Source organism: Squalius cephalus, assembly GCF_949319135.1.
Source record: "Squalius cephalus genome assembly, chromosome: 21".
Taxonomy (NCBI): domain Eukaryota; kingdom Metazoa; phylum Chordata; class Actinopteri; order Cypriniformes; family Leuciscidae; genus Squalius; species Squalius cephalus.
In genome coordinates, this window is record NC_137142.1 from 14,240,892 (window position 1) to 14,253,868 (window position 12,977).

At 36.8% G+C, this 12,977-nt stretch overlaps 1 protein-coding gene across 2 annotated transcripts in view; it reads left to right on the forward strand.

Annotated features, from left to right (window-relative positions):
• The window catches only part of lmbrd1 (LMBR1 domain containing 1), a 99,226-nt gene that overhangs the window by 20,124 nt on the left and 66,125 nt on the right, over window positions 1-12,977 (forward strand). For both annotated transcript variants that reach the window (XR_013819579.1, XM_079855871.1), the window contains exons 4-5: window positions 7,968-8,065; window positions 9,338-9,405. Coding sequence is in view for 1 of the 2 variants with exons in the window: in XM_079855871.1 (XP_079711997.1) it covers window positions 7,968-8,065; window positions 9,338-9,405 (166 nt within the window). In the remaining variant the exon portion in view is untranslated. The remainder of the gene's footprint in view (window positions 1-7,967; window positions 8,066-9,337; window positions 9,406-12,977) is intronic.

Here is a 12,977-nt window from a genome sequence, read left to right on the forward strand (position 1 = left end):
GTAGCCATCAGAGGATGGGTTCATGGTGGTCATAAAGGGATGGACATGGTCAGAAACAATGCTCAGGTAGGCCGTGGCATTTAAACAATGCCCAATTGGCACTAAGGGGCCTAAAGTGTGCCAAGAAAACATCCCCCACACCATTACACCACCAGCCTGCACAGTGGTAACAAGGCATGATGGATCCATGTTCTCATTCTGTTTACGCCAAATTCTGACTCTTCCATCTGAATGTCTCAACAGAAATCGAGACTCATCAGACCAGGCAACATTTTTCCAGTCTTCAACTGTCCAATTTTGGTGAGCTCGTGCAAATTGTAGCCTCTTTTTCCTATTTGTAGTGGAGATGAGTGGTACCCGGTGGGGTCTTCTGCTGTTGTAGCCCATCCGCCTCAAGGTTGTGCGTGTTGTGGCTTCACAAATGCTTTGCTGCATACCTCGGTTGTAACGAGTGGTTATTTCAGTCAAAGTTGCTCTTCTATCAGCTTGAATCAGTCGGCCCATTCTCCTCTGACCTCTAGCATCAACAAGGCATTTTCGCCCACAGGACTGCCGCATACTGGATGTTTTTCCCTTTTCACACCATTCTTTGTAAACCCTAGAAATGGTTGTGCGTGAAAATCCCAGTAACTGAGCAGATTGTGAAATACTCAGACCGGCCCGTCTGGCACCAACAACCATGCCACGCTCAAAATGGCTTAAATCAACTTTCTTTCCCATTCTGACATTCAGTTTGGAGTTCAGGAGATTGTCTTGACCAGGACCACACCCCATTGAAGCAACTGCCATGTGATTGGTTGATTAGATAATTGCATTAATGAGAAATTGAACAGGTGTTCCTAATAATCCTTTAGGTGAGTGTATATTACTTTGGACAATGATTCAATGCAAAAAAGTTGTATTATTTTATTTCATAAGTGATGCCATGCAATGAAATGGGCTGACAAATTGATTCAGTTGGATTATTTTGGTCCGAAATTCCAATTTATCAGTGCCGGTAGTAGAAGTGCAATTTTTCTTCCCGTCTGGTACCATAAAATTAAATCAAATCACATTCAGGAAATCTTTTGGAGATTGAAAGACAGTCACAAATTAGTTCTGAATGATGCACAACCATGTTTTATACATCTTGCAAGAGCTGGTATCATGTCTGTCTGTGAATCCATGTTGTTTGTAAGCTATTATTACCCTACTTGCTGAAGGTCGCATCTCTGCTCGATTGAAAAAGCAGAACATTCTTTTTACATTGGTTTGATAGTAATATGTGCTCTGTCAAAGTATCTTCCTGTGAAGATCACTGAACGCCAGTCTCTTCAGACGCAGCGCTGTATTACCATCAGTATTCTTGCAATGCTCCTGTCAGAGAATGTTTGGCCCCGAGAGGTCAGTGCTTCTAACAGCACAATACGATTGAAAATTATTGCCTGTGCTGATTTGTAATCCACAGGCCTCATGAAGGCCAAGAGGCTTCGCAGACTGCTAATTTTCAATCTGGTGACAATCAGTTCCAGGTTCACCGTTGAGTAGAGTAGACGCCTCCTTCACATAAACCACCTGTGACATGCGAGCACGTTTGGAGTTTAACTGTGTATCTCCAAATGAATAGAGGAAATTTTTGGACAAACCTGCTTAACCTTTTTTAGTGTTCAGTGTTTGGCCACCTGCCCAGATAAAAACAAACTTCCTGTAATGAGGGTCTATTGATTTAAACTGTCATAAAAACTATTTAAGGAATGTTCTAGGTTAACTGCAGTACAAATTATTCTGACTTGTCCTTCAGATTGTAAAAAACAAAGGGAAAATGTGTGTAGAGTAATGCGCTTACAATGGGACTAATGTGTACACATGTACTGGTGGATTTTAAAGGCAGTAATGTGAAATTATTTGTAATTTTGTTATGTTATTTTTTTTATGTTTATATTCTTAGAACATGATGATATTATTATTATTATTATTATTTATTTATGCTATGCGAGCTCTACAGTGGTCTAAATAGTCCTTTAGAAATGGGACATTTCTGGGTGGATACATTTCTGTTTAACCTGCCACTGACATAATTGTTGTGCAGTGTGTGGACTTCATGTGAACAATGCAATGGATAACTATCTGTAAAGCACCGTTTATCGAAAGTAATCTGCATTCATAAGAATTGTGTGGGATTTACATCATTGGTACATTGGTAGCACGTAACCAGAATTTCATTTACCCTTAAATTTCCATCTCAAAAGGACTATTTAGACATCTTTTCAGCTAACAAAGTAAAAAAACAAATTTTTTCTTTAAAAAGACGGTCTCTTTTGGATCTCTGTCTTGGCAATCAAGCAACCTTTGGCGTTAACTCATGATTTTCCTTGGAAGTGTCAAGATGTGGCATCTTCGAACCAAACTGTCTTGTTAAAGTTGACATCTTAAGTGTTTGTTCTCCAGTTGGGACCATCACTTACAGGTATGCACCAAAACAACAGGATCTTCCTATTTTATTGTCATGAGTGTTGAGTGTCGGTCTCTCTGTGGAATTTGTCTCTTTTCACAGTTTGAAGGATGTCTGGTTCACTGTGTCTGATGTCTGATTAGCTCTCAGTTCCTACACATACTTCACATACTTTTGAAAACCCAGCGTTTAGTTGATCGTGATAATAAGCAGCACTCATTTTTCTCAGCTGTAAACACGATGGCTTTTTTCTTCCATGCGGGGATTTGGCGTCACAACGGCTTTGTTTCCAGTTGGACAATTAAAGACACGTAGCACACACGTCTCTTGGAAATGCTGTAGTATTCATCAGAGGATGATTTTGAAACTCCTGAATTATTTCCAATTTTGTGTACCTTATGCATCAGATGTCATCCAACGGTCCGTGGGTGTGGCGTCTGAGGCTGAGACAATGCCCTGCCTAACTTTTCGTTTTTTGTTCAACAGAAGAAAGGAAATCAGATGGGTTTGGAAAGACATGAGAGTAAACAATGACAATTTGGGAGAACTGTCCCTTTAAGATCATGTGATATTCAAAGTGTTGCTATCAGCAACACAATTACAAACAAAATAAGCTTTAATTTAGCAAAAGTATGTTGTCAGCAGCTTTTGAGTTCTTCACAGTGCATTAGAGTTGTAAAGGAAAGAGCAAATTAAATAAACCGACTCTTCCCAGAAGACACACTTGCACATTTAGTTTTCAAATAACACTGGTGTTATTTTAGCTTGAAGGAATACGTAACAACTCAGAACTCTCTTAAACTAATAGCCATCAAACTAACCATACCCAGGAGATGAGTCTGAATTCTCAAGTGTGTTTTTACGAGTCCGAACTGGGTGTCTCGCAGTGGATTCATCTGCCCTCTCGTCTCCACACCTAAGGGGGAATTGCCAGAGTGCTATAAAAGGAACCTGAACTTAGTGGAGGACCGAGGTTGGTCGTTTAATAATTTAGCTTTTTGTCAGGGGGATTAATATGGTAAACTTTTCTCCCCAGTCAGGTGCTTTCCCATTAGATCTGGTTAGATTAGATTGATCTGCAGCAATGCAGTGCGGCCTATTCCCTCGCCGTGTTAATATTCATGTTGTTATGATTAATATTACCCACTGGTTGGGTGCCATGATCTCACAGTCTGGGGACAGAGAGCAAATATGTGTGCCACTAGCATTGGATGGTCCTGCTTCATTGTCTGTAGGCAAACAGTCCATTGTTATTAGCCAAAACGATAACCTGTTGAAATGAATGCATTGCTTATGTCAATGTCCAAAATGGGGTCATGACATGGATTTTGTTTTTCATTATTTTAATATATTCCTTGAGGTTCACTTATAATTTTAATAACACTTTTTTTTTTTGTGCGCAAAAATGATTGTTTTCAACCCTCATTTCGTTTTTAACTGGCGACTCCTTTAAGGATTATCAGTAAATGGCCACTGTTATGATTGGCTTACATTATTGCATGAAAATAAATTTCAGTGCCCCCTTGCTCTCATATGTGAGTAAGTGTTTTGAATTATCTAAATCAAATTTACAGACAAAGCTTTATGAAATTGAAACAGTTCTTTTAAATTGTAATAATATTTCACATTATTATAGTTCTTACCAAGGCTGGACAATAAGGACTGCCCGATGGCCCAGAGCCAACGTTAAAGACTCGGGACTGTTGACGGAATTGTCACTTTGCCAGATTGGGCCAGTGCTGCGTCTTCACAAAAGTTTATCATTTGAACGTGTTAAGTCTTTTCAATTTAAACTTGCAAGTGATTTTAAACCATACAAGCGCAACAAGACGCAAAAGAGAACTCAATTCAGTGCCTGCACGCTGTTTTCTGTGCGCACGCACGAGTACTGAATTGAGTAGGCTACTTGCGCTTGCACATAATAACGCATTCAACAAAAGTATGTCAAAATGCCGTCTTGGTGAGTATCCTCATAAACATTTGGATTTGTAAATTTTGGTGGATTATTTATTAGAATGTAATGCTACATGGGTCAACAGACAATATGATTACTACGTATCAATTGTTTTGTTAATAGCAAGCATAAACAAATACATACATACCCTTTCTGCATAAAGGTTATTAACCACATTTTTGTCTAACTCAAAAAAAAAAAAAAAAAAACTTAAAAAATAAATGTAAAAGTCAAACATAAGTAATAATGATGTTGGATGGATGGACGGATGGACTTGCATTGACAGAGGCAATTTGAAATGCATTATATTTTAACTTGCTTGTTCTTGTGAGATAGTTTGATAGTATCAATAAATGGTCTTTTTTGACTGGAGAGGAAGTTTTGAATGTATATCTACCTGCCCTTAAGATCATAATTGGAAAAAAAAAAAAAACAGTGAATATGCAGTTCTCTTCATTCCTCAATTTTTCCCCCTGCACTGATGGTAAATGCCTCCATATTGTGTTTGTTTGGCAGATTCTGAGCGAGCGAAACAGCTCTAATATGCTGTACGATAACACCATAGGCATTATAAATTCATGGGAAGGAGAGGAGCGGACACTTATACAGGGGCTACAAAGCTATTTTAGGCTGGAGGGGGGGTTATCTACAGCTAATGGATGTCTCTGAAGACAGGCCCAGTAAACCCGAAATAACTCCCGACCGAGACACTCTTGGCTGAATGCTTTCTTGAGGTGATAAAGTGATTCATTAGAATGAGTCAGAACGTGAAACCAAACAAAAAAACCCAACATAATCAGACAATCACAACCATGGTGGGCGCTCCGGTATAGGTTACTCTCAGCGTATATCTGTCTTTTAACACATTAAATCCCTCCAAATAATCCCAAAGCGTTTTAATTAAGACAAATGAAGCAAGCAAAAAGAAAAAAAAAACAACTCCTATTTGTCCCTCCCCACAAAACACATTGCGCATCTTCGTTAATAACACTTCCTGTAGAGCACTGAAGTACCGAGAGCAATACTGGTTAAATACACAACATGCTGTGGAAAACGAGGGCCAGTAAATGTGAAAGTGAAATGTCATCGCTTCAATGACAGCAATTACAGCTCCCGGTGAGATAATGGCTGCTTTGGTTCGTTCCATTGTTTTAGAAAGGCTGCATGAAACATTCATCTTGAATTACACTTCATATTTCATGTCGAAGTGTAAATGCTTTCCTCCAACCTGCAGGCATCTTCTCTGAGAAGTGTTCACCATGCAAACTGTCTAACAGCTAAAGCACAGTATCGTCAGCATGCTAATTAAAGCACAGCTGAAAAATATCAATTTTAAGAAAAACAATGGCTTTGACCAGTAGTATAGTAATAAGTAGAAAAGTATGAATGTCCATAGCCTAAACTGACATGAAGGATTGTTCAAAACCTAGATCCTAAGTATGAGCTATAGAAACAGGGATGCTTTCCTTAGCAAACACGCTAATTAACAAAACTAGACACTCTTGACAGACACGGTTTAAATTGTTATTGTATTTCTAATTGCAGCAAATGGATTCCGGGTGTGTTGGATCGGTCTAGAGTTTGATGCATTGGCTTTACCTTGAAAACACAAACTGTGTGGTATTTCTGTCAGGATACAGGATAGTTTGAACCCCTTGAAAGCTTTACACAAATATTCAAAACCGTGAGAAATGCTTTAATCACACGAAATTGAGCAATGGCCGGATGGAACAAGGTAAATTGTATAGCGAGAGTGTGTGAGAGTGCAGAGTTTATCTGTGTGAGCGGCTTTGATCCACTGAACTTACAGAAATGAGCCATATGAGCAAATCCCTCACAGTAATCCAGAAAAAGTGCAGCAATCAAAAAAATTAAGTTTTGAAAAGCACACGAACAGCTGGCAAAATCAGCCGCAGGGCTCATGAAACAATAACAAAAACCGTTTTCATCCCATTATGTTTTTATTTTGATATATTGCGGCTGCTCTGTTTTTCTCCTCGCCTGCTGTTAAAAAACATTTGTGTTTTCCCCCTGACAAAAATGCACTCTTCTCTCCTTTTTCACCTAAATTCATCTTTATAAATGAACATACATGTACACGTTTGACTGATGTGTGCAGAGCATGTTTACATGTTCGTGGAAATGAGCTTTTTGTCCTACATGACCGTGGACAGAATGATGGATCATTTTTTTTCACTCACAGAAGGTCATTGCAAGCCGTTCTGGTGTGATGCCAGTATGGGATACACTCTGTGTGAGAAACAGACCTATTTCTATATGGAGAAAGATGTTCGGGGTGCTGTGTCATATGGTTATGTCTTGTGTACTCCAGGATTTCTTTTCCTTGTGGATCTAGCTAGTTTCTTAATCCATTCCAATCATGTATACAAACATATCTCCAGGGCTTTGTGATGATACAATTTCTGAACTAAAGAAGAATTGTGTTATTCATATCGCCTGCATCAACTGAGTAACCTACATGAGAAGGGAAAGATGACAATTTACAGGATCACAAAAGTGTGTGATCCGCTTCTGGACTGAAATAGGCCAAGCTGACGATTTTAATTCATTGCATGACAGGGAAAGAGAGGAATCAACAAAATCACTTTCTCTGCCTGTCACAGTCTGTTACGTAAACTCTTGCAATATCAGTGATCTTTGCTCCTTTAACTTGATTATTTCAGCTTGTCTGTGCTTTGGGGCTTAGGACTCATCATGTGGGAGTTGTATTGGTTTCTAGGAATCTTTACGTGTAATGACACTTATTTAACTTTTGATTTGTATTCATACCCCTTAGTCCATATATTTTTGTAATTTTTTTATAGATGTTAAGTCTTGTATACAGTATGTACCAATGTGTACTATACAAAATTGGCTTTCTGTAATTTATGAAGCCCATGTATAGAACTGCTATGAAACAATCCCACTAATATTTGCTTTTGATGTTTGCTATAATCATGCTTTAATTTCTGTGATTCCTTTTTTTGTCGCCCTTGACATACAAACCCCAAAGAAAAAAAAAAGGTTTTAATGGAAAATTAAATCTTTATAAGTACCTAATTAGAAATGAGGTTTTTGTTGTTCATTTAAATTTATATTAGTTTCTTTAAAAAAAAAAAAGAAATTGTAAAAATCTGCAATCTGCACTTTTCAACAAAGGGTTTAATTTAGCAAAGCTGAAAATGTGAAGTCTCATAAGCAAGTTTTGAAAACTTTTTTCATAGTAAAAATTATAAATATGTAGTATTTTTATACAGATGACTTATTTTCCAGATTGCCTCACTGTTTGTATTCCTTTAAAATAATTGTAGCCTATTAATTACACCAATTTTTTTTTTTTACTTTCGTTTCCATAAATCCATAATAGAAGAGGCATAGGTCATCATGTGTGCAAATTGCATTTTTAATGTGTTTTTTTTATTTTATTAAATACATTAATACATCTGGACACAATAAAATGAGTGCCCTGACATTGACCCTGTGACATCAAAACACATCATGAGTAATGTTCTGTATTTAATGTGGATACTGGTTGTTGATTGTGCTTAAGGTGTGTAACTGCCCATCTTTTCTCTTTCACAGCTCTGTATTCCATCATTCTGTTCTGCGTCTTCTTCTGGATCCCCTTTGTGTATTTCTACTACGAGGAGAAAGATGAAGACAACATCAACAAGTGCTTGGTAAACCTGACACTCCTTCCTGTCTATCTCATGCACTCTAAAACGGAACGCCTTTTCAGACTTACAGGGATAATTCACACACAAAATGAAAAACTAGGTGGGAAAAGAGCTACGTTAAGCTATTTGTAGTCAATAAATAGTGTGTACTATACTAGTATGTAAAGCAAGGCTTGCTGTCTGTGGTTAGAAAAGTTAGCATTAATCATATCAACAGAAATGCCCTTGAGGTATTGCTAAGTGAAATTTGCCTGATTACAGTTATGGCAGTTCATTTATAAAAAAACCCAGTGAGTTTACCCACACTCCAGTGAGGTGATGAAGTGACAAAAAACATATCCATCTCACTGTAATGCTGCTCACTTCAAATATCAACATATTTTCTCTAAGGACGCCACAGTGATGTGCAACATTACATGCTAAGGAGCTTCTTCAATCTTTACACTCCTCTACACTCCTCCTTTTCCTTTGAAACAGTCCGAAATGGCTATATTATATTATATTGTATTATATTATATTATATTATATTATATTATATTATATTATATTATATTATATTATATTATATTTCAAAAGTAGCAATAGATTAGTTCAGAAATTAAACATGCAAATTTTTACCAAATATTTGTGTGAACAATGAAAATGTATTTTACAGTCACTGTAATCTAATCTGTGTTTTATATATTTTATATATTTTGGTTAAGTTTGTTTCCTATACCAGCGGTAAAAAATTGTCTAGTAAATCTGTTATTGATTTTAGTCTTATTTTAGTCGACTAAAATACCAAGCGATTTTAGTCGACTAAAATAAGACTAAAATTAAAACAAATCAGATGACTAAAACTTGACTAAAACTAAAAAGAATTATAGTCATAAGACTAAAACTAAATTAAAATTTCTTGTCAAAATGAACACTGTTACAGTGTTAATTACTCGATTAATTACACAGAGTCTCTCTGTGATGACAGCTGTTTATGAACGGCACAAAGTTGCTGCCTATGTAGAATGTTCTAAATCGGTCACTTTTAAGGTTCCATTTCAGTTAGGACACTGCATTAGCTCACCGGGTTTTGGAATAGAGCACAATGTCTCCATGAGTATAGTAATATAGAGAATGAACGAAGGACACTGTGTTCCTGACAAATTCCTGACAAAGTGCTGCAAATATGTAATTATATCTTGCCCAAAGGCCCTCTCTACATGAATCGTGATTTATCATGAATTGATGACTTGATGAATGCGGTTTGATAAACTTGTTTTTATTCTCTCATTACAGCAAGTGAAAAATGCACTGAAGTATACAATAGGATTTGTGATTGTGTGTTCAGCGCTGCTTTTGATTGGGTAAGTGTGCTTTGTGCAAATGTAGTATTCTGTGTGTGTGTGGAGAGGTCGATGTGAGCTTTATTATATTATTCAGTCGTCATCTTCAACCTCTATCGGTTGTACAGAATGTTGTGAAAATGTGAAGCATTTTGTTGGACAAAACACCTATAACAGTCCATGTAGCTATTATTAGTTTCATAAAGCAAGCAGTGGGCACATCAATGCTGATAATATTATATTTCTCTGATTTCTGGGTAATTTAGAATACAAAGGGCTCCAGCCAGATCATGAATGATTATCAATCAACTTAGATTGACACTAACAATTTGAAGGATTTCAGATCAATTCTGCCAACAGTCTATATTCCACTTTAAAAATAAGTCATATTTGCGCAGTTTAGTTCTAAGGAGCTCAAAATCTACTGCAGGACATCAAATGTACGTTAAAGTCAACATAAACTTTCTAATGCATTTTCCTGGTGTTATTGTGTATGATTCCTCAGCGTGGGTTATTACAAATATAAATGTTGGACTTTGTAATCTTTGTAGTCTCTTCTTTCTCCACTTCTGATACTTCTGACGTGAGAAATCCCCAAATTTTCAATCCCCCTTCAACTCTTCCATCTCTCTCTCTCTCTCTCTCTCTCTCTCTCTCTCTCTCTCTCTCTCTCTCTCTCTCTCTCTCTCTCTCTCTCTCTCTCTCTCTCTCTCTCTCTCTCTCTCTCTCTCTCTCTCTCTCTCTCTCTCTCTCTCTCTTATTTAAAATTATTACCTTTTTTCAGAAAGTATGCATTAAATTGATACATAGTGACAGTAATGTGATTCGTAATATTACAAAAGATTTCTATTTCAAATAAATTCTGTTATTGTTTCTATTTACCAAAGAATCCTGAAAAAAAAATCATCACAGTTTCCACAAAATAAAAGAATAAACTCAAAAGGCAAAATCTAATTTTCTGGCATCTTTAAACCTGAAGATTGTCACCACTAAGTAACAATTTCTCGTCCAATGGTTAACTGAACTAAAAACAACCATTCAGTCTAAATGTGTAAACATACATGGTTGTGGCTTTGTCCCATTTAACCTCGAGTTTATACTTTTTGTTCTCAGCAGTGCTCGTGCAGCATAAACATAATGGATTTTCTTTGCCGCTGCAAGAATAACACGTCTGCTCACCAGGTCATATAATTTAATGTGCTCTCAACCATTAAATAGTGTTCCTGTGGGGCAGGATACCTTCATCACACCTTCATGTCGTATAGACCCAGTGGGATGGGTTACTTTGATCGCAGAATGGGAAGAGGGACATGCCGTGGACCAAATTTAAAAGTGGGGATGGCACTTCGGACAGAAGCAATTTGGTGTTCATTTTACCTTTTGAACCAGTGCAGTGTTTTACCAGGAGTATTGTGTCTCAGGGTTCCTGATGGGGAGGACGTGATGGCTTTTTCCATCGTCTTTTTTCTCGGGGTGAAACGCAAAGTTCCTGTGTTTGTGATTGTTCATTTGGAGTGTGACTTCTTTTTGTTTGCCTGTTCTGATTGGTCTGCGCTAAGGATGGGACTTATAAATGGAGAGCTGACCCTTCCCAACCTCTGTAGTCCAATTCACTCGCTCACACCCGTGGGGATGTCTCGAGAGCTCTGTGCACTCTATCAACGCCATGCTTGGTCTACTCTAAACTCTAGACACATGGGCCCTGTCCCAAATGGATGACTTCATGTGGACCTGCAGTCATGTGGCCTTCTTTGGTGCGTGTCTGTGAAGTCCACGAGACCGTATAGTGTCCCATTTGTCATTTTAGGTTACAAAAACGTGCTCATGAGGACATTTGAGACACATCCTAAGTCAACAGACCGTATTTAGCCTGTTAGCCTGCAATTAGCCACCAAACGTTGCTCAATAATTAAGTTGTGACCTTTTAAGTTAACATCTAATGCAATATCATTCTAACTGGCAGTGTGAAGGTTAAAGGGATAGTTGCCCCCAAAAATAAAAATTCTGTCATCATTTACTCACCCTCATGTCATTCCAAACCCCTAAGATATTTTTAATGAATCGTCTGAGGTTTCTGTTCCTCCATTGAAAGTTCATGCAACCAAAACCTTGAAGATTGAAAAACATCAAAAGGCTTCCTAAAAGTAATCCATATGAATCGAGATACAATCGCTTTATATGATGAACAGTTTTAAATTAGGCTTTTATTCTCAAATAAATAAAGATCTACACAAAAAACATGGAACACATTAAATAAAGTACAATTATAGTAAATATTTTGCAAGCTTATGCACAACAACCAGTGAGGTTTGTTCTAGTATGTGACACACGCATGTTTACGCTTCTGTGTTTACCATATTTGATGCACTCTGTGTATGTGCTTTTATCAAAAAAATTAAATAAATAATAATCAAATAAACCCATAAATTAAATCTATTCATAAAAAGCATTCATATCTCTTCACAAGACTTAGATTAAACTGCTTGATTGATATTCATTATTTTTAAGATGCCTTTATGACCTTTTTGGATATTCAAAGGTTTGATTGCATGGTCTTTTAAAAGAGGGACAGAAACCTCTCAGGTTTGTACAATTATTGTAATTTGTGTTGGAAAGATGACCGCAAGTCTTTACGTTTTGAAGCGACATGAGAGTGAGTAAATGATAGAATTTTGCTGCTGACATAGTATTTTGGACCATAATTGATGATGACAAACAACAGAGAGACTGGATACAGAGGTCAGATATGCATTAAGTCTTTGAGCTTGTGAACCATTGCATAAACCATCACAGAGTCCTTGGTCGATTTATGAAACTGCATCTTGCTGTACGTACAATTTACAATGTAATTTACTGACACCCCTAAAAGATGACATTTTCATGCACGACGCAGCTTTTCTGAAGTGACACATCAATTGAACTCACTCAGATAATGCCAGTGATGCTGAATGATGTGGCTGCATTTAAATTTAGCCTATTTTGCAGCCATTTGCATCTGTTGTGATTTAAAAGCGGCTCTTTTAGCTGCATTTTCTCAAGTTGCTGACTGGATGTTAACAGTAGGCGTTATGCGTGTTCTTTAGGGCTGCATGATTGTTGCGTCATATATTTTGATTGGAATTTGAACTGCAATATGATAAACATTTTACATCTTATATTGCCGCTTGGATATCCAGACAAACTTTGAAATGGGAATGATAATATAAATTATTATTATTCTTATGGGGAAAATGTTATAATATAAATATAATTATAGTGTGTACATGGTGTTTTATTATTATTATTATATATGTATGTATTATAAATACCTCTTTAATACTACTACTAATAATAATTAACATCATTAACATCATCTGCACTCTTTATTAAAATGTTTATATATATAAAATTCGTGATTAGGAGAAAGAGTCTTATATATATATAAGGTATAATTGATGGACATAGAAATTATAGAGTTGATACTAAAACTGAAACTTATGGTTAAAAGGTTGTTGTTTTTTTTTGTTTTTTTTTCAGAGCAGCTGTAGCCTGAGGTATTTTCTTATGCAATCTCATCTTGTGAGTGTTCTCCTCATTGGAGAGGACTCACTTTC